The 23,596-nt window shown below is 28.4% G+C and overlaps 2 protein-coding genes across 3 annotated transcripts; both read right to left on the reverse strand.

Annotated features, from left to right (window-relative positions):
• Nucleotides 1-7,648: 7,648 nt before the first annotated feature.
• LOC103499904 (SURP and G-patch domain-containing protein 1-like protein) lies at nt 7,649-11,977 on the reverse strand. Of its 2 annotated transcripts, none has more exons than XM_008463043.3 (9): nt 11,720-11,977; nt 10,652-11,090; nt 9,646-9,772; nt 9,381-9,484; nt 9,036-9,203; nt 8,817-8,951; nt 8,543-8,728; nt 8,089-8,267; nt 7,649-7,989 (listed from the first exon to the last, which is right to left on the reverse strand). In XM_008463043.3, exons 2-9 carry the CDS (start codon nt 11,058-11,060, stop codon nt 7,963-7,965), a joined length of 1,335 nt encoding a protein of 444 aa, XP_008461265.2. In that variant the 5' UTR covers nt 11,061-11,090; nt 11,720-11,977; the 3' UTR covers nt 7,649-7,962. The 2 variants fall into 2 exon arrangements, with proteins under 2 accessions (XP_008461265.2, XP_050944318.1); XM_051088361.1 differs by having other exon boundaries at nt 10,652-11,290; nt 11,720-11,952.
• A 5,412-nt stretch (nt 11,978-17,389) lies between these two features.
• Nucleotides 17,390-20,542, reverse strand: LOC103499903 (cytochrome P450 705A22-like). The gene is made up of 5 exons (XM_008463042.2): nt 19,779-20,542; nt 19,425-19,601; nt 19,173-19,338; nt 18,321-18,491; nt 17,390-18,173 (listed from the first exon to the last, which is right to left on the reverse strand). Exons 1-5 carry the CDS (start codon nt 20,354-20,356, stop codon nt 17,691-17,693), a joined length of 1,575 nt encoding a protein of 524 aa, XP_008461264.1. The 5' UTR covers nt 20,357-20,542; the 3' UTR covers nt 17,390-17,690.
• Nucleotides 20,543-23,596: the final 3,054 nt, after the last annotated feature.

Consider the following 23,596-nt stretch of genomic DNA (forward strand, 5'->3'; position numbering starts at 1 on the left):
ACTAAATCAAATGTCAAAAGTCAAATAGAATTTAGAAATAACAAAAAAAAAAGAGAAAAAAAGTAATATTTAGTTTTAAAATAATAATTTAAATAATCATATATTAAAAAACAATATTATTGAAGAGGTATTTAAAAATATTTGAATGACGTCACCTATATCAATGTCCGTACAATGGGATACAAACCCTTAGAGCAAAATTAGTAATTGAGAAGCTTACGTCACCCCATTCTTCTTTTGTCACTAACAACAATTTGAATCAATTAATTAATTTAATAATAATCATAAGTAATTAAATTAGTGAATCTTTTCAAATTTCAACTATATAATTAGAGACCATCATGAACCCTCATTTTAAATTTAATATGTCATCTTTTTTCTAGTCCCAAAAGTTATTTTTTTTAAAAAAAAAAAAGTGAATTAAAAAATTGTCCATTTTCTTGGGAAAATATTTTGTGAAAAAGGCATTGACTATTTCTTTTTCAAGGTAAATAATAATAAATTTTACTTTGAAATTTGTTGGGTTAAAATAATTGATTTAAAGATATGATGCAATTAAATTTGCACAATAAAATATTATTTTTTTCTCTATCTTATAGTACTATAAAGTAGTAGTGGATTTAAATGAATTTCTATGCTTTATGTCTAAACCACAAATTTAACTTAACATCACAACTTGAGTTTTTTTTATAAAAAGTATTTGATTATAATATTAATTCTTTTTATTTAATATCAATAGCTTACCTAGCAAACTCGTGTTTTGGACCTGAGCATAACCACTATAAATTAGAGATATAAATAAATCTCTGACTTATCTGTTGCGTTATATTTTGAAAAGCTAAATCTTATACTAATATTCATGAGTTCACATGTTAACCATAAAGTTTGTTTAAAATATAAAAGAAAAATAGTGAATCAAATTAGAAAAGTCTAGAGTTTAATTATTGTAACTATTAATTTTTCTTTTACTAATATTATTAGACTTTGAACTTTCAAATAATTTTTCAATAATTTCATGTCGTGTTATTATAACTTAAATGATATTTTAGCATAATTTAACTAGTCGAGAAAAATAAATTTATTTCTTATACTTGCAACTTAATTATATTTTGATCAAACTTTTTTTTTTATTAATATCAAATTATTATTTGTTTAGCTTAAACATGCTTTAATTTTTTATTTTTTTTTATAAATTTCTTCGTTTGATGTATAGATATTTTAAATTACAAAACCATATATAATTTTTATTGTTTCATATTTCATATTTGTTTTCATGTTATATGCCAACAAAAAATCTACCCTAATTAACAAGACAACTTGGGTTTTTTTTAGAAGTATTTGATTATAATATTATTTTGTTCCACCTCATATCGATAGGTTACGTATAGAACTTTGCGTTGTAGACCTAAAAATATAGACATTATGAAAGGTAGATCTGAACAATCTCACAGTTATATGTGAAATGTAATATTTAAAGAAAAAGAATGTCGTGGCGATATACAATTCACATCTTAAAGAAATGTATGTTAAAAAGTTGACAGAAAAAATATAATAAATTAAATTAGACATTAATCAATAAAATAAGAGTAATTTAATTACCTAGCTACTAACCCTATCAAGTTTAATTTTTGCTCAAATTAAAACTAATTAACCTTAGTCTCTAATCCATCTAACTTACTCTATCAATGTCTCCTTTTGTGATATATTATATGGTTTGTGGTTTCAGTTATTTATTAGTTTGTAACTATATTTATATATATCATCATTGAAATTGAACAAGCACTAGACCTCCAAAAACTAAACTTTATAACTCTAATGAAAATAATTTGTTAAACAATTACAAATTTAGGGCTCGTTTGGTAATGTTCTTGTTTCTGTTTCCATTTTTTAAGAAATAGAAGGGTTTGATAACATTCCTTGTTTCTCGTTCTAAAAAAAGTAGAAACATTTCTCATTTTATAAGGAATTATCGAGAACAAAAAAAAGTAGTTTTTTTTGTTTTGTTTCTCAATTACTTCTATTGGTTTCATTTTTCTCAGTTTATTTCTATTTGTTTCTTTTTCCTTTTTTTCGACTATTTTTATTTGTTTCATTTCATTTTTCTCAACTATTTTTATTAGTTTTTTTTCTTTTCTCAATTATTTTTATTGGTTTCCTTTTTATTTTTCTCAATTATTTTTGTTGGTTTCCTTTTCATTTTTCTCAATTATTTTGATAATTTTAACCCTAACTTTTGATAATTTTATTTTTTATGTTTGATGGATAGACCTGTATTTTTGTTTAATGTTTAATTGAAGTAGATGTAAAAAATAAAAAATAAATCTAGAAGAAAATTAGTAAACAATAAACAATTATCAAACACAATTTTTATTTCTATTTTTTTTCAAAAAACTTGAAATAGGAACAGTTATCAAACACATTACTGTTTCTTGTTCTAAGAAAAGAAGAAACAAGGAACAAAAAAACAAGAAACAGGAAACAAAAAACAAGAAACAGAGAATAGGAACGTTACCAAACGGACCCTTAATAGCGCTAATTTTCTATTTTAGATTTAGTAAGCTCTCAAACTTTCAATTTTGTATTATAAATTATAAATTTTGTTCTTTAATAAAATTTCATGTTAATTGTTGTTGTTATTATTTATTGTTATTGAACTATTGATAAATATATTTTAGTCCATAAATATTTTAAAAATATTAATTATGGTTAACAACCAACTTTTAATATATATATATATATATATATTTGTTTTTTTTAAATCCAATAAATCAAAGATAAAAATATAATCAATATAGGACGAAAATACAGAAAACTTATTAATTAAAATTGAATAGACACAAAAAAGAAAAGGTAATAGGGAGAAAATGGTAAAAGAGTTGAAAATAAATCCAAAAGATGGCTTTTGAAATAGAGAAAACCGGAGAACAAAAGAGGAAAGTGGAATTGATGGAAAAATGGAAATTGGACCATAGATTTGGGGAAACAACAAAATGGTTTCTTTCTTTCTTTTCTTATAAATAATTAAGACTGAAATACATTTCCTATGTCAGAAAAAGACAAAAATTAATTACAACTAAGATTGGGGAAATGCAAACCAAAACCAAAAGTGCTTCCAATTATATTAATATAAATTATAAAGCCGGTAAGCACTTCCAAACGTGGCCTTATCATCTTACTTTTTTCCTCTACTTTCTAATCTTTTTTCTTCTCTTTTATTATTCATATTCTTTCTACTAATTCCTACAAATTATTTTCCCTTCATAAAAACATATAACCCTTAAAACTTTTCTATATCTATTTCTAATTTCTTTTATGATTGCCTTTCTAATTTTAATTTTGTTTTCAAACACTTTAAAAAGTAAATGATTACTTTTTATAGTTTGTATAAAAATTTGATTCTTAATTACATATACAAGAAATTTCATTAAATCTTAGGAGTTTTTTTTTTTTTTTTTTTTTTACTGTTTTTCAATTTTTGTTATTTCCAAACAGTCCAACGTAGTTTTTATTAAATAAATTATTATCAAATAATATTAATAATTTATGAGGAAGAAAAAACAAAGGGTATGAAAATATGTTTTTAAAAATATAGAATAATGATTAAGTGAGAGTGTTTTTATCCTTTTTGGGAAATAAATAAATAAATAAATAAATAAATAAATAAATAAATAAATAAATAAATAAATAAGGATGGATATCCAAACTGTTTTCTATTAGTATAATATTTATTTTGAAAAATGGTTTCTTGTTGGATTGTAATTTCTTCCAAGAGGTGTTCTCTACGTTTTTCCAATAATAAAAAGAAAAATATATTATTGTAAGTCTTAGTCTTATTCATATTAGCTTTTAAATGGGAGTTGGTATTTTCCTTTTTCAATCAATCTCTTATTTTTAAAAAAAAAAAAGAAAGAAAGAAAGAAAAAATTTGTTGAGATTTTGCTACAATTTTGGATTTTGAAAAATACTATTTTATCCTCTGAACATTTAATTAAAATTATCCCTATGAATTCTATTTAAAAGTGAATTTAAAAACATTATTATTTAAACTAAATATTATTATTCTTGGTTATAATTAAGAATATTTAATTTGGGGAGTGTTGATCATTAATTAAATAAGTCCTATACCCATTGCTTAGAAATGACATGACATTGCCTAAGGTGTAGTGGAGTGACCACTAATTAATCACAACAACAAATGTGACTTGTAAGAACCTTAATACTTAGTTTCACAAGTTTAATAACCTTCTTTTCTACTACAAAACAATACTTTATTAGTTCATCCATATTAGATTATGTATTCTTTCTTATGATTAATTCTCACCAATAATCACCCACATTTATATATATCTTTACGATGGTATTATATTATCTAATTAATCGTCCTTAACATAAATTTCATAACTTTAGTTTTGGATTCACCCAAACATTTTCATGCATCCCTTAATTATAACCTAACTATATGTCATCTTTACTTGTCATGAATTGCTTCTAAAAAATAAGATTATAATTTTCACCATTAAATATGGGTTCTTTCATGACACTTTGTTCTCGCTCATACATTTTTTTAGAGCTTTGAAGTTGTTACGATTAAATCACAAAAAAAAAAAAGTATGGATCTTAATTAAATATTCTTAATTTTCTTTGCTTTTAAATCTTTTTATTAACTTTTTTCGTATCTTAAATATTTATCTCATTTACATGGGATCTCAATTCATGAAACTACATGTATTAATACTAAAAAAAAAAAAAAAGTAATTTAAAACACATATCAACAACTTTTAACTTTACTATATCATTTTAAAATAGACTTGAAAAAGGAAGAAAAAAAAAAGTAGTGATTTTTTTTTAGAAAAAGCAGAATGTGATAAAAAGGCTGATCCCTAATATATAAATCCATTATCTGATATTAATGTTTGATAATGTAAATTAGTCCATAAAGCTCATGCACTTGAAAAGAAACTCACACATCGCAATCCATCACCTAAAAAGGAAAATTAGAGCCCCATGACTCATGATCAGATCATATATACATAGATTTATATATATATATATGTGTGTGTGTGTGTGTGTGTGTGTGTGTTAAGCTGAAAGACCAAGTTGAAAATGGAAAAGAATGTATGATTAAAGAATATTCTGTGTATGCTTTTAAAAAGGAATGTAGAACATATGCTACATAAGAGATGATATTGAAATAATAATTGAGATGCTAATTTTTTTTAAAAAAAAACTTTTTTAAGAAATGATGAAAAATAAAATTGGTATTAGTGGCGGGAAACATGGACACATTACAATAATGCCCCTCACCGCAGCCGCCGGAAAAGGGGAGGATCCGATTCCCCTTCAACTTGCCTTTCATTTTTTTTTTTTTTTTTTTTTATTATATATTTATAACAATAATCATCCAATCGGAACGCAGCCATAAGTTTGGTCAACGACTTGTCGTTTTTCTTTTATATTGGTTATGTTAGGTGGAGCATTGCGACCTTCACCGCCGACAACGCTTCAATTGTCGTCTGGATTGGGATCTGAGTAGTGTTTGGATGCGCCAATAAGTTACGCCTTCACCAGGATAACGACCTCCACCAATGTTTCGCATTTTCCGATTCCAATTAATTCGATTAACCAATTCTGAGAATGTTTGGAGTGTTTTTATACCCAAAAAAGAAATGAAATTTTGAATTGATATATCATTATCATTATGTTACAATTTTTTGCCGTAAACAAAGTAAGATAGTCCCCAACGTTGTTTTTCTCCAATTTTTCAAACTTTAAAATTTTCCTCCACCCTTACGTTACCAACCAAAACTACAAAACTATCTTTTGCTCTTCTAATTTCATTCAAGTTGTCAAAGGCAGTCCTTAGTAAGTAATGGTTGAACCAAAGATTTTATTGACGTAAGCTTTATATATATATATATATATATATAATTTAAATAGTGAAAGTTGAATCTAGATTTAGAGAAGATTAGAAGATAAATTTATTGCTAAACTAGCCGACAATCTTGATATTATAGTCTTTATATATATAACATAAAATTTGAGGGAGATCTGTACATACATGTTAACTAAATCCAACCCACTAGTAAGCAAGAAAAAAATCGGAGAAGTTGATTGATAAATATTATAGAAGGAAAGGAGATCAAGGTGGAGGGTCATCAGTGAAGGAGATAGTAAAAAGATTGAAAGAAGATTGAGAATGGTAAGTGTCTAATTAAAGGCACAGTGTTCCATTTTGATAACTCACACAAATATGACATACGCAAAATGACAAAAATCTTAAGATTTTAAAAAATACACCAGTCGATTTCATTTTCATATTATTTTAACCATTTGAACGATAATCCCAAAATAACTTTTTACTACTTTGATCTAGATACTGTTCCTGTTTACGATTTTCAATTTTACCCAAATTTTTTATAAACTTTTTTTTTTTTTCTCTTGAATCTTTCAACCCCTATTTTTTTTGCATCAAGATAAACCCACCTTAAATAAGTTGGAGATTATGTTGCATATCTCCATAAATCAAAAGAAGAAAATGAGATTGGGATTTCGATTCTATTGTTGTAATCTTGGAATTTAAATATCACTTTTCCTACGTCAATTAGATTAGGCTATTAATTTGTTCATCCTATCCTACCATAAAAACGAGGAGACAACCTGTTATGAATATTATCATATCCACTTTAAATCATCTCAAAGTTCACTTTATTTAATTTTTGCAAAAACGATTCCCACAAAATATTAACCTGATCAAACTAACCTAAAGATTATGTTCATCTTTTATTTCTTTTGGACAAAAATACCATAAAATTGTTGGGACATTCAACGCAGAAATTTATGTTTTTAGAAATTACCCCCTAAGAAGAAGTTTCATTCCTCCCCAGACCCTTTCCCAACCTGAATTGTCAATAACCAAAAATGGAATAACTGTCGGAAATTTTCTACATTTCACACAACCCTTATTGGTCAATTATTTCACAACCCTTTTGGTCAATTGTTTTAATAGTTCATCCTAAGGAAGCTCAAAATGTCAGAAGATTTAAATATGTCACTAAAAGATATAACTTATAATCCAAGTCAAAATTAACATTCACGACTTTGCAGGAAAATGACCCAAAAACTTTTGTCCCAAGCAAAAAATCCGGACGTAACAATTCCTGGCAATGATAAACACACGGCCAAGATTCTTCTCACCCTTGATAAATATTGACAAATTGCATCAATTCTTCATAACTCAAATCTTAAACCCATTTGCTAAGAAGAGCGGTGGTTGTAGAGCTACAGATGAAGAACCGACGTTGATCTTCGGTTTACCAAATCTTGTGTCAAAATTGAATTAGTTTTGCTCTGTGAAAGCTGATGCAGAATCGCAAATGGGGAAAGAACATGGCGGAAGTGGAAAACACAGTAAATTTTTTGCTCGAACAAAACAATTTAAGTCAAAAGGAGGGAAAGCAAGAGACAGAACGTTGGTGACATTGGGGGTGGGGAATGGGTGGTTCATCTAAAAGCCATAATTTTGTTAGGTCAAACCCAACAATTCTCCTAAAGTAACACCTCCTTCGAGAAGTACTACAGAATGATGCTCTAGCAAGCAATGGAACTTGGAGGAAAAAGAGAAAGGAAGAAAAGAAGAAAAAAGAAAGAATGGTGATTAACGCTTCAAGTTATGCATATTTAACACAAAAACAGGACGAGTCCAGTATACCGATCAAGCACAATAGGTTTAAACAAAACCCCGCCCTGACCCCGAATCCCACACCACATGGAAAATGAAGGAAAAAAAAACAAATCAATGACAGGATAAAAAGAACTACATCTATTGATTATTTATTGAGTTAAGACATTAATTATGCCACAATAGATCGAGATAATTTCCACTCCCACCACGTAGTTTGGCTTTTCTCATAATTTTGAAACAGAGCCAGAATGATCAAAGTGCCTTTGCAGAACCGTCATCAATCAATAGTATGCTTTCCGAGGGTTATTCTACGAAAACCAAAAAGTATTGACATCAAAACTACTTGATTAACATAGGCATTGAATTAAGTGCAACTTCAATCTATAATGGGTGTGATAAATAAATACCAGTGGGTTCGGTCGGTAACGATAACCAAGCATCATTCGCTTTTTGTACTGCTCGTATATATCGTCTTCAGGGGTCACCTCACCAGGTTGATGGGCTCCAACACCCAAGTTATTTGTTTTTACATCACCTGCCATTATGGGATCTGCAATGCCACTCTTGGAGCTTCCCAGACCCTCACCTGCAAATCTCTTACCAGTATTAGAAGGTTCCTTCATTACCAAATGAATTTTCAAAGACACGGGAATTATAATATGAACTTTTGGTTCAACGTAAGCTCCCAGAAAAGAAGTCTAATGACTTGTTAAAACCTTTAGCAAAATGAACTTGGAGATATATTTAATTAAGAACTCTAGATCCTAGCATTGTTAAGTCCAATAGTCTATGTACTGACCCATGTGCAATGTGACCAGTGGTGTGTGAGAAAAAATATGGAGAAAGAGGGAGGGAGAGAACCTTCTTTCCATCCCATTTTAGATAGGAGTCTGTGCCCCACATTATCAGCCTGAATTTTAGCCTTATCAGCGGCTTCTTTAGAAAATTTCCGGGCAGATGCATCATTGCATGTAGCTAAGAACTTTTCAAGCTCCTCGTGGGGAATGAAGTCACCCATGTGATGCCCTCTCTTCCCTAAGGCTGAAGCTGCACAGCATCCCCAAAATAGAAAAGGAAGTTCAAGCAATAAAACCACTAATGCCAAAGGCTAAACAAATAATGGTCAACCAGATACCTTGAAGAGACGCAGGAGGAGGCATTTCATCTTTTGACTGTTTAGGTTGTCTCATCCGCTCTTCGCGAGCAGCTTTCTTCATGTAGAATTCCATCATTGCAATCGGATCTCCACTTGATGGTGGTCTAGCTTCACCTTAAAAAGTGAACCAAACGTCAAGTACAATATCAATTCATTGAACAAAGTGAGCACTAAATAGTCATGGTGTCAAATAGTTACCTGCTCTTTCAGGCCATGCAGTAGTACTGGATGAACCCACCGAAGTCCTTGAATCTTCTGACGGTTCATATAAAGCAGAGGCAGGGGTTTGATAATTTGATGAGGAAGACTGCTGGAGAGATTTCTGAGAACCAGTCCTTGGCTTAGAAGTTTGCATGCTCCCACCATCTACAGATAGAAAGAGCAAAATGAATGTGAAAAACAATTTGACCTCCCAAAAACATTTCATAAAAGAATGAGATCTCAGAATTCATAGGAAAACCCCATGAGAAAACCCCAAGTCATCAATGACACAAATGCTAGTTTTCATAAAGATAATATTAGAATCAAGTGAGAATCCCATACCATTAGAGGATTTAAGTTCGACGGACTGTGATAAAGCTTTTTCTTCTTGAGCTAGCTGATATTCATAGTATTTGTAATCTGCAGAACTCTCATCAAACAGAAATCTGCAAAGATTGATGGATAGTTAACAAAACATTTTTTGAGAAGTGAGAAGCTAAAAATAAAAAAAACAAACGAAGCAATAGATTCAAGAAAGCAGTAGCAGAAACGACAACCTTAAGAAAGAACAATGCATGGGAACTTTTAAAGCACAACAAGAACGTACTTAAATGGTGTATCTCCAGGATTCTTTTGGCGAGTAACATGCTCAAATTGCCTTCCATGTTTAGCCACAAAACTTGCTAGCTTGTCGGCAACTTTCTTCACTGTAGGATCACTTGGTGAAGGTGGTGCTGCATATCACTTATAAAACTGATTAATACCAAGAGCATGAACAAGTGAATGCAAATTACTCTTGCAGCAGGCTGCTACATATTCCAATTCTTTCATTGAACATCTCTTCCACCAATGTTGAAAGGTATTAAAGGTATACACTGCATTCATCAGACAAGAAATTTTCAAGAGTGCTTTGTACTCTACAAGTGAAGCAGTCCAAGTTTTAGAAGAGATCTAAACTCACGGTCCCAACAAAAGCCATTGCAGTTAATTGAAGGGGGGAAATGGATTGTGACCTAGATGGTAATTCTATAATGCCCCAACCCCTCAATAGAACAAAAAATGGTTTTCTGTCGACTCAAGAACAAGGTGTGACTCTTCATGCAAAAACTATTGCTAAAAAGAAGAAAGAGTGAAGATGAAATCAGTAAGAAATCTTCCATAGACCAATTTAAATTAGAAAACAGAAAGGCAGAATACAGACATGAGAGCAACATGCTGAACCATAGTTCTTTTCAGCTTAAAACATTTGAGGTCCAACATTCTTAGTGACTTAAAAATGAAAATTATATACAAGTTATTTGCTCACCTCCCTATCCCAAATAATTTTCAACAGCTGTAGATAACAGTAATTCAAGACAATAACTTGAGTCACCTTCTCAATAAAAAATATAAACAAGCCAACAAATAGATTCTAGCCATGCTCCATGGTGACAAAATTTGAATCGTGATTGAACATGGATATAACAGAACATCTGAAATTAAGTAACCAATTCACCGCATCAACCAGAAATGGCCTTAAACAGACCAGGATTATGGGTTTGCAAACTCTGGTAGATACTTGCTATTGATCCCAAAAGAGAGGAGTGTCAGTATAAAGTAGTAATTAGTATTACCATCACCAGATTGAAGTACTGGCTGTTCAGTACCATCTTGTGGACCTAACTTTTGACGCTTCTCTGGTAGATGATCAGATGCATCTACGGCATCAGGTTCATCTTCATCCTCATCTGCTCCTAACTTCACAGAAGGTGCCACAAGCTTAGACTTCTGCTTCAAGCTGAAAGCAAGTTTTCCAGTTGGGGCAGTCTTGCGAATCTCACCACCCTTAAACTGCATACTAGTTTTACTACTAGTATGTGGAATCGAAGTCCCTGCTACAATCTTGATTGGTTTTGGCTCGTCAGAGGTAGCATCTTTATCTTTATCCTTATCCTTCTCACCATTTTTCTGTTGGAGTTGTTTAAACCTTTCCATAAATGATCCATCGTTGACAAAAAGGGTAGGAGGCATTCCTTTGTCCATCGAGAGGCAATGAGTATACTCAGTCTCAGGCTGCTTATAAAGAATCATCATTAGAAAAGCAATCAACCAAACAGTTCAAACGATGGAGTAAAACGAGAGAACCAAACTTAGCAGACAATCCTTGAAACAAAAAAGAAAAAAGGACGACGACGATGTCGTTCAAATCATATAGGGAAATCTCGAAGTATCAACAAAAACCTTCTCCTTTCAAACATCCCTCGCCTTTTTCACTGATTAAACAGAAAACAAAAATATAAACACAAAAAAGAGCCAATTTATTAGAAAGATAAGAACAAGATGCTAACGCGGACGAATTAATATTGAAATCATCAACAAAATCTCTTAACAAAATCTGCTTAGGCATAGGTCATTGTCGTAATCGAATACTAATTAACAACACCAAAAACTGAAGACGACGATTAACAAGATAAAAATCACGAAAACCCATATCGAAAAGATATTACGTGCATGAAACAACAGCCGCGTAACAAAAGTGAAACCATATAAAAGGGAGAAAACAAACCCTAGCTCCAGAACCAAAAAGCCCGCGAAAAACAATCAACAATCAAAAAAGAAACCACAAGAAAATACAGAATACAAAAAATCCAAGAGAGAGCAAGCAATATTATTCAACGGATCAAAACGAATCAAGAACTGACCCAAAAGCTCTGTGGAACAATATTGAATCTGAGAAGGGAAATCGTCCGGTTCGATTGTAAAACTAGACGGAGATAGGGGTCCGATGACACGAATTGAGGATCGGAAGATGAATTGGAGGAAGAATCGAAATGGAAAAAATCATGAACTGAGGCGAAGGCTGGGGAATTCGTGTTTGGGGAAGAAAAGTGAAGTAGAAGAAGAGAAGCCCTTTTTGTTGGTGTTTCATTAATATATAAAGTATTAAAAGGAAAATTTTCCAGTTACGAATAAAATGTCCCAAAAATCCATTAAATAACATCAAAAATAAAGAAGAAAAAATATATATACTATGGGTAAAAAATACCTATAAAGTTTTTAAAATTTTTTTAAAAAAAAATTCTTAAAACTTTAAAATAGATTTTAAAAATATATCATTACATTTTGTTTCCAATAAAAATCTTTAAAGTTTTGTTTCGAATAAAAATCGTTAAAATTTTATTTTAAAAATATCTCTCGGTTATTGAAAAGTTTCCTAATCACTTAAACTAGAAAAAATAAAAATATGTTTTTATTAATTTAATTTTTACGCTAAATTTCTAAAACAATAAAAAAAAATTAAACTAAAACATAAATATCTATAAATTAATATTTTCACTATATCATATAAATCTACGAATCACAAAAAATAAACATAGAAATGAAACTAATATTAATATAAAATAAATAATAAACATATCTACCAATAAATTATTTATTTACTAATTTATATTTATTTTAAGATTTTTTTATAAATAATCATAGAAATTTATTACTTATTTATTAATTTAAATTTATAATTTTTTCATAAATATTCATTGAAATTGAAAATTTCATAAAATCAAGACTTCGATATATCTCTTAATATCAAGATTTTAAACTTTGGCCAAAACATAGAAATTTCACAAAATATCACAAAATTTCAAAAAAAAAAATTCTCATTAGTCAAATGAAAATTATCATGGTGTGTTAAAAGTCAAATATATTTTAACTGAATGTTAATAACAATAATCGTTATTGGTGGTATTCTTGATCTATAACAATTTGGATTAATGAGAATATTTTTTTAAAAAGTGTGTGAAATTTCTCAATAATTCAATGATGTCTTCGAAACAAAAACAAAAACTTCAAATATTGCATCTAAAACTAACCATAAAAATATTTTGAACCATATTTTAAGGTGTAGAGTCCCATTTTGAAAAACTTAAGTATATTTTTACCCAAATAACTAAATTTAGAGAGATCTTTTTAATTCAAGCTTTAAAATGATTTTTGGATTCATATGAAAAAGATTTCCTTTTTTCTTAGGGCTAACAAACTAAACTAAACATTGGAGTATATTGTAACTTGAAGTTTTTATAAATGATGTCTAGGAGGGATCAATTAAAAGTCATTTTCGATGTGGAATGCGATGGTTGACCCAAATGGGCAAAGTCATCCCAACAAGGCCTTGGGCCATAGCCCTGCTTCTACTTATTAATTGTTGGGCCACTTGAGCACTTCAATTTTTTGTTTTTATCATTATCAAGTCATTTGTAATCACTAATGAGAGTAGTCTTTTAAAATAAAAATTATAGTAAATAGCACCCTTTACGAAATAAACTAAAAAAAAAAAAAAAACAAATGATAAAAATATTTGTGAAAAAAATGGTAAATTTTTTTAAAAACGTGATAGCAACTACATATCACAATTTGGAAAAATCTAAAAGAAACTCGTAAGGATGGAAAATAGAAAGTTATCACTTATAATAACAATTTATAAGCTTTTTTTTTCACCGGTAATGATAGCAACTGAGATAGCAGCTATAGATGTGATAATATTTATTAGCGACAACTTTAATTTGAGAAAATTCTAGAAGAAGTGCTCATAACGGTGGCTGCATCTTGATTTTTTTAGTTTTTTTTACTAAATTTTATGTTATATATACAATTATTTTATCATTGTGCTACATATTTTACTATTTATTGTTTAAACGTCACTTATGCAATGTTGTTAAAGAATTGTAAATATAATAAAATCTATAGATTTTTATCAATGATATGAAAGACATTGATCTATATTTTATTATATTTAAAAAGATTGTATTGTGTTATATTGCTAATGTATTAGATCTAGTTGCTATATTTTCTTTGTTTTTATTATGTAATCATTATACTTTTTTTTTTATTTTTTTCGATTTTATTTTTGAAAGACTTTTTCTTTTCAAATTTTAAGTTAGATTTTTCAAAATATTTGGAAAAGGCTGAAAAGTAGATAAGAAAAAAAAAACTATATTTGTGAGTAATATATATAAGTTTACCATTCTTACACCTTATAAATTTCTTTATTTTTGTTATCCATTTTTCAGGATGTTTTAAAAATAAAAATTATTGCAAATGAGAAAATTCTTGAGAATATTTATAAAATATAATAAATTTTCAAATTTTATCGATGAAAATACATTAATATACTTTTTCTAGATTTGAAATTTTAGTTTGTTTCAATTTGTTATATTTAAAAATACCCCAAATCTAAACATAGTTTTGAAAAATAAATTGTTCACTAATCATTAAGTTTTCGCATATAAATGTTATAACTACACATAAAATATTTGTATTTCGCTATCCATTTATCTATACTATATATAAAATGATGGAAGTGCATAAATTTTTTTATTCCTATTTTACCCTTTCATTATAACTTTTTTTTTGTCTTGTTTTAGTGGCAATTTTGTCATCACATAGTTTTAATAGTTATGGTCATTTTCACATTCAACCAGATAAAATTTACATTTTTTTAGTTTTTTCATCTCGTTATTGTACCTTTTCTCAAAATTTTAAAATTTTCTATCCAATTAATTATATCATTTAAATTTATTTAAATTCATTTGCATTCCTCTCTATTCTTTAATATTCTATCTCCTAACTATTCACATTCCCTTATCTCATATTAACATTTTTGTATCTCTTTCAACCTTTCAAATTCTTCCTTTTCAATTTTTTTGGCATAAATTTATCATTCTGTTTTTTATTTTCACTCATGTTCACAAATCACAACAAAATGTTAGAAGTAAAGAAGAAAAACAAATCAAATTATGTTTTTTTTTTTAAATTTTTTTGTCTATTTTTTATATAGGAGTATAATAGTGTATATTCCTTCATTTATAGGTTTCTTTTTAATACATAACAGAAGTTTGAGAAACTTAAACCACCAACTTCGTGGTTGACATGTAGATATGTCAATGTTCTTTATGTTTAAATTATGTAAGATTGAAAATCTCTATTAATTTTTTTTGTTAAAGCTATTATAAATATTAAGATAATATATTATGATATTTCTAAATTTATTATTCATTTTCCACTTATTAGTATGTGAATATAAAAATAAGATAAATATGAAAAGATTGAAATGACTTTTCTAATTTTATAAAGTTAAATTAAAACTATAACTTTTTCGTATGTGATTTTCACGTTGCACGTATTGTTTATTAATCTTTTAAAAAACACAATAATTTTTTTTTTTTAAAAAATGGTTTTGTTTTTAAAATTTGACAAAAAAAAAATTCAAATATTTCTTTGAAATAACAATGATGAGGAAAATGAACATAAATTTCAACAAAAATGAATGAGTGCTAATTTTTTTTTTCTTTGGAGAAAAACCATAGTCATAATAATTAACCTTTAGTTTTTTTTTTTTTCATTATCTTGAAGCATTAGATAGTTGAAGTCAAAGCAATATGGTAATTAAGAACTTGTTAATTAAAATTAGACAACGTAATTATATTAATTAGAAAAATGAGTTTTTGACTCTTGAATTAAACAAACTTAATCATATTTTATATCAAATTCATTGCCCCAAATTGATCGAAAACTATAAATTAAGAATTGTAAATTGTTAGAAATATGTGAAGGGGTTTTGTTTAGTTGGTCTCAACAATAATCTGTTTGGTTAAAGACAAACTAAATAAATTAAATTAAAAGAAAGCATTAAACAAATCCTTATTTTATCTTTTATTTGAAATTAGTTATTTTATTTACCATTTATAACGGATTAGTCTCGCATGTTTATTGATCATATTAACATTGTTTTCGATAGAAACTAAATGATTACTTGGATTAATTTGTTATGTTTTTACTTCCTCTCGTGATGATTTTTTAACTCGAGAGGTTGTCTTTTCATATATTATTCTCTCATATATTTGTTTTGATTCGGTGTTGTTGTATGGCTGCTAAGAAAACAAAAATGTATTATTTAACTTATAGTCTATATGGCATGGTTCATAGAATAAAAGTTGTGACATTGACCAAATAAATTTGTGTAGATCTTCTAAAATAATAAATATATTCAAGTTGAAGCTATATGTAATTGATTTATGATCCGTATAGTTAGGTATAATTCCATTTCTTTTTTATTATCTTGTTCAAGTTTGGTACAAATCATAGTTTTGATAATAATGTATATATGAAAGGAATATTGGAAACTAAGTGATATACAAAGTCCCTCAAAATTTTGGAAAATTATTAAAAATATAATATTTGACAAAATATTTACATTTTATAGAAAAATCAAATATAATAAATTTTATCTTTTAGTAATTTTGTTCTATGAATTGTAAATAGTTTGTCAATCTTTTCTCTTTTTTTTTTGGTTAACGTGGTTTTTAAAAACTAAATATATTGGTTTACGATCCGTTTTTCAAATTTAAAGTACAAAAACGGGTTGTTTTTCTTTTAGTACAATACTAAAATCTAACATTTTTAAATTGAAAGTACGATAAATTAATATTACAAATATAGAAAAAGAAAATAAAAAAGTATTTTATAAAAAATGTAGTAGAGTTATTTTGTGTAGTAAAATATAAAGCTAACAAATACATAAATATATAATTTATGAAGATTTATAGGATTTGTTTGTTGTAATAAAAAATGTTTGGAATCATTCAAATATGAACTAGCAATTACAACGAAGAAGAAACCTAAATAATATTTTTTGGTCAATGCCCACACCTCCACGACTTATATATTATTACTATTATTATTTTGAAGCAATATCATATCTTTATATATATATATATATATATATATATATATATATATATTATTTATGAAAAGTTGGTAAAGTCAAGGTCAAACTTCCCACATGAGTGAGAGATTTAATTTTTTTTGTCATTAATTAATAAATATATGTGATGTATGATCCCTTTGATATATTCTATCTTTCTAACTTATGTTAATGAAAAAAAATTGATTTATAATTTTAGGTAGTATTGTGTGTGTCATAAATTTAGTGGTTATACTTTGCTTTAAGTTATAAGTTTGTTTGAGATAAAAAAAAAATTGAAGTTCAATTTTACAATACAAAGAAAATGTATAATCAAACAAAAGGAATAACCTAACCCTAATTAATCAAATTGTATAATTAGAGATAATGTTATTTGTTATTAATTACGTTTTTTCAAATAGTGTTTTGAAATATTATCAAAATTTAAAAATCATAGGTTTTCTTTTCATTCTTAATTTAGTTTGTTCAAAGGACTTTTAATTTTTTTTAGGTTTGTGCTCGTGGATATAAAGTAATACATTGTTATGTGCACGCCATTATTCAAAAAATTCGATAACGGTCTTTACTAACAATATAACAAAAAAAGTGATAAACAAACGTAAAATAATGTTGGTATATCAAATTAAAATTTCTTTGGGTAATTCAAATACCGTACATATCACTAACCTCGATATAATTTAATACATTCATTCGACAAATATTTTTGTACGTAAAATTTCATTTGATCGAAAATTGTGTTTCATCTTCGTATAGTTTCCAACAATTTTTATTGGTAGAAAAAAACACTAATTTTTTTTTTCTTCAACCTCACAAGTGGTAATTAAAATAGAGAAGTAAACAATAAAATACACATTTTTTTTCTTTTTCTGTTTTTTAATCTCTTAAAATAATATTTCCAATATTAATTTTATATTTTAATTAGAAGCAAATGGGTTGAACTTCACAACGGGAACGCAATTGAGCGGGTGGGCCATGGGCAACCCGAGACCCGACCCGATTTCCATATTCGCCTTCTTCTCCTCTTTCCCGTCCACTTTCCAGTCAAAGCATTGGACCATGGCGGCGATTACGACGGTGCTCGTGGTGAAAGCCAAGGTGGATCCTGGACACCCGCGCCGGCCACCGCCAAATGGAACAAAATTAAAATTTTGGCCCTTAATTTCGTACTGGATCTGCTTCATGCCGCCGTCGCTTTCCTTGGCCGGCGATATGAATCTCTCCGGCCGGAACTCATTGGGATCTTCCCAGGAATTTGGATCTCTCATAATGGCGAAGAGATTGACGCCTACCATGGTGTTTTCCGGTATGTCGTAACCGTTGATTTTGCAGCTTTGTGGACAACTCCTCATCGCCACCGGCACCGCCGGGTACATTCTTAGACCTTCCTTCACCACCGCCTACACAATTTTCAGTTCTAAAAATAAGAGACATTTTCGCAAAAAAATATCAAATCTTTTCAAACGAAAAAGTAATTATTTTTTTTTTTTTTACTTAGCTAAGTAATTGATACGACCTCCATTGTAGAGGCAGGATTGAAACCTTACTTGCAAGTAGGGCATATGGGGAACGTCAGTTTCCTGAACAAGTCTGGAGTCTCCGACAACGGAGAGTATCTCTTCTCTTAGCTTTTTCAGCTCTTTTGGGTGGTTGATTAGCTCTGCAATTATCCATTGCATCACCTCCGTCGACGTCCCGGTGCCACCGACGAAAAGATCCTAAAAATTAAACACCTCCAATTTAACAAACTAATACAATGACATTTACAAAACGACATTTGTTGTAACTTAAACGTCATTTTCTTTGCCGCCGCTGGCCGGCAGATATATACACGTCCGACAATAATCAAATCATTGAAGCAATCATCATTTGAAACTAACTAAATATATTTCTAACGTTTTAAATTTAGCATTTGAAGACAATTTTTTCTTTTTATTTTAAAAAGCAAAATAACAGTAATAACTAACATTATTTAAGTTTTTATCCATTAAATTCATAGATTAAAACGATCGACTATAAATTTGACTACCCACATTTTACAAATGAAAGTTTTGAGTGTATAGTTGTAACTACTGCTTATTAAAAATTCGAGTTATTGATAATTTAACTTAGCATCAATCATTAATGCTTCAAACTGAAATAAACATACTTTAATTTTTGTCAAAGGTTCAAACTTTAAAGAAAACTAATTAAACCCAGATCCATATTTTTCTCTTGTTCAAAGTATGATATTCCAAGCCCCTTTTTTTCTCTCTCTTTTCTTTTGATTAACAAAATGACAAGAAAAATTAAGGAAATTTGATTTTATATAGAAAGGAAGCATTTCATATGTCAATAAAAACAGAAAAATAGATGATGCAAACAAGTTATTAATAATGAGAAGAAAAAACCAAACTTACCAACAAGAAAGCCTTCACATTTGTTCTAGTAATCTTAAACTCAGCTTGACTATCTTGATGAACCTTCAAGATTATATCCATTAAATCTCTGTCATCTCTGTCAAAACCTTCTACCTTCCCTCTCTCTTCATGTTGCTTCAATGCTTTTTCTAATATCGCGTCGTACCTATAAAAGTTGTCTTTTCATATTAGTCGAATACGTATGTATGATTATATGATCAAAATGATCCAAAGTTATGTACTCCTTTGTACCTCATCGTCACGTCGATGGCTTGTTTTCCATACACCCAAAATGCCACCCTTTTCAGCGGCCATCCCACCACATCGCCGAAGGCTACTTTTGCTCCAACCTCCATTGTATCTTTTACTAGTTGTCGAATCTTTTCGGATTCGTCACTGTCGTCCGCGCATCTTATGCTCATCATCATCCTGCTCAAATTTTAAAACAGAAAAGTAAAAATTTACTACAACTCATATTAACTTAATTCTTTTAGTTCAAAAAGTTGTTATTTTTTCAAGTCATTTTCTTCGATCGATCGTAATAGTCAATCGAGATAAACTATAGTGTGAATAGGTCTGTTGTGGTTGTGGTTAGTAAATAGAAACCTGCAAATGCTATTGTTGGTGAGTTTCATGAGCTCTGCACCAACATCAACGAGCTGGTTGTCGTTGGCAGCAGCCACCATTTTTCGCAAGAATCTCAAAACCTCTTCGTACCGAACAACACGTGATCGTTCAACTTGTTTCGGAGCAAGAAGCTCGGTCATGGTGAGCTTCTTCATGAAACGCCAATAGTCACCGTAAGGAGCGGCGAAGAATCCAGAGCTGCCATAGGGGGTTTCGTCGCTGAAGGCAAACTTTGGACGAGAAGAGAAGGCGAGATCTTGAGTCTTAAAGACTTCGGTAGCGAGGGAGGCGGAGGAGACGACTATGCAACGAACAGCACCGAGTTGGAGGCAGAGAAGTGGGCCAAATTTGGAGGAGAGGGCAGTGAAGGACTTGTGGAGAGAGGGGGAGAGGAGGTGAAGGTGGCCGAGGAGAGGGATGGACGGGGGGCTCGGGGGGAGGCGGCGGAGACTGGAGGAGGGTTTGGTGGTTTTTGATCTATGGAAAAAATATTGGAGGAGGAGAGTTGAGATGAAACAGAAGATGAAGCAGAGGATATAGGTGTTGGTTTCTGTCATATTTTCTCTCTTTTTCTTGTTGTTGTTTTGAGTTGAGAAGTTGAGAGAGAGAGAGAGATGAGAATGAAGTGAATGAAAGATGGAATCAACCAATTTTTTGTTATGTCATTTTGTTTGAGAGCCTTCCTTTCTTCTCTTTTATTTATAGAATTGATAGACTTTGGATCTCTCTCTCTCTCTCTCACCATATGCTGATTGAGATTCCAAATTATACACAATTGAATTTATACTCGATTATTTTTCGATTTATCGATGATATAATGAAAATATCGACTGACATCTTAAGACAATATTAAATGTATGTATTTTAGTAAGACAAACATTTAAAACTTTTCATGAGAGATGAATAATATTTTAATCTGCATAAAAAACAATTATCAAAACCATATACTTTTTGAACGTACATCATAACCAATAGTGACGAGTGTCTATTGAGGATATCGTTAAAAAAATCAAGTAAAAACGATAAATGGATTAATGATCTCATTATCAAATGATTTCGAGATGGTATCAAATGTTATCTATTAGTAGTAGTTACAATTAGACTCTCAAATGTTTACAAGTGTTAAAATTTCACATTCAAATATATAATAGTTATAAAGATTGGACTCCTAAAGTGATAAAAATTGAATATTCAAACTTATACAATCCTCACCATTTCGTACAATTACGTACGTTTGTAAAAGTTCGAAAACTTCATTTTATAATAAAGTATAATTGCAACTATCATCATACTTTAATAATGATTTTTCAATTTATCATAAATTGTTTTTCTTTCTGATCTAAATGTTAATTTTAATATCTATCTATCTCTTGTAGAACTTTTCTAGTTTACAATTCTCACGTGCAACACGTTCTTTCTCTAAATGTTACTAAGTAGATTTACGTCACTTTCTTCTTCTTTCTCCCCTATGCTAACATATTTATGTCCCGTAGGGCTATCTCTAGAGATGAATATTAATTGATGCAATGAAAAGTATATAATAGTTATGTAATAATTTAGGATCTATTGTTGTTTCTTTGAATTAAATGATTTGCTAAAGTATAACAATATAGGGAGGGAGGCTCATATTAATATAATGTAGAGATGAATTTGGTTAGTTGAAGGATTAAGAAAAAAAAAACAGAAAGACAAAAATATTGCATTACAAAATGGAATAAATTTGTGAGTTTTGTTATTTTTCTTTTCTTATTTTTCTAAAATTTAGGAAACATTTTTTTAAAAAAATAATAATAATAATGGGGCAATATTACTAAATGAATGTCTTTGTCTAACTTTTTTCAAATGTAATGGTTTTTCTTAATTTTTTATGTGACATGACAATCACTATTTTAGGACACATATTATTATTAGTTATGGATAAAATGTTGAATCAAAACGCTTCAAATGAAATTTGGCTCAAAAACTTCTTTATAAATGAACGGAGATTTTTCAAAAATATAACAAAGTGACAAAATATTTAACTTCTCCATCAACCACACCATCAATAACACACGTAATATATTTGATACTCGTTTAGATTTGGCTATAGTTTGGTACACGATTGTTTAGATTTTGTCGTTAATCGTTCAAATTTGTTCGTAGCAAAATCTAAACATTTTTTTTTGCAAAATTTGGTACACGATCATTTAGATTTGACTGAACGAATTTTTTAAGACTTTTTGGTACATGATCGTTTAGATTTGGCTAAGCGATTTTTTTTAATTCTTTTGGTACACGATCCTTTAGATTTGTCTACCTGATCGTTTACATTTGGTACACCAATTAAACGATTTTTTTCAAGATTATTTATACATGATTTTTTAGATTTTACTATTTTTTGTATCCGATCGTTTAGATTTGGTTACCCAAATTTAAATGACATAAAAAAAGAAAAATAAAAAAAGAAAGAAGATAGAAAGAAATCGCAACGAAAAAAAAAACTACAAAAAAATCGAAAGGAAGAGAAAAAAAGACGGAAAGACAAACATGAAATATTTAAAAAATGTTAACTTCATGAACTTTGTTATACAAATCGTAAATATTTAAGTGGTTTGTTATATTTATGAAAATTAACCTAAATGAATGAATCTCAATCATATTTATATTTAGTTTACTAATAATAACAATAAGGATTGATTTTTATTATTTATATAATTGATCATTTTAAAAAAATTGGAATTTATATATATTTCATAATATGTAAAAGTTACAATAAAACTCCTATTATTAACTAGTAGTCAAAAATTTTCATGAGAATTTGATAGCTTTCCTAATTTTATTATTTGAAATTTTTTGTTTGCCCAACATCTTCATATATATTATAATTAATTTTATAAAAATTATCAATTATATTCTAATTAAGTTATCATAATAGTTTTATTTTAATAATTCAAAACAAATATTATTTATTTTATTTATTTCAAATTTCATCTTCGTTTATCACAAACAATACAAACTACTAAAATATAAAATTTATTACGATTAATGTTTCTATCAATTTTTATATTTTTTACAATTTTCTTAATTAAAATAATATAAATCTAATAGACCAAAAATTAATTAAAGTTTCATCATAATCTAATTCAATCAATTTCCATTCAATTTGGTAATTTTCATAGTTTCTTGCTAAAACATTTTTGTAAAATAATTTATATGTGTGTAATTTTGAAAAGGAGTTAAATAATGTTGGTAATTCCAAAAAACAAACTTTTTCTATAAAGTCAAAATTCAACTCCAAAGAGAGATTACAATTCTTTCCACTCTAAACCTTATTTGACTCACAAAGTCCATTTCTTTTATCTTCTTAATCTTCTCTCAATTTAGAAAAGAAAATTTTAGGATTATGATTTTAAAATATTATAATAATTTATTTTAAAACCACTTACATAAAAAAAGTTTCAAAAAATCTTTAACTTTGAGATTGATAGTACAAACATTATATCAATTACAATCCAATCAATTATTATATATATATATATATATATCGAAATCTAAGGTAACTTAAAAATATTAAACTAAGGTAACTTAAACTTTGATTAGAACATAGTTTTAGACTAAAGACTTAAGGAAGTCAAATTTCAATATTTTATTCTATAAACCAAACTCACCTTTGGTATTTTAAATGTATTTCCTTAAAATAAAATTATAATTAAAAATGCTCACAAATTGTGAGAGTTTTTTCTTCTTTTTTTTTTTAATTGTGCAACATGATTTTTTTTAATTTTTATTTCATTCATGCTAATTAATTAATATAGTGT

This window comes from Cucumis melo, chromosome 1, assembly GCF_025177605.1.
Source record: "Cucumis melo cultivar AY chromosome 1, USDA_Cmelo_AY_1.0, whole genome shotgun sequence".
In the NCBI taxonomy this organism is placed as follows: domain Eukaryota; kingdom Viridiplantae; phylum Streptophyta; class Magnoliopsida; order Cucurbitales; family Cucurbitaceae; genus Cucumis; species Cucumis melo.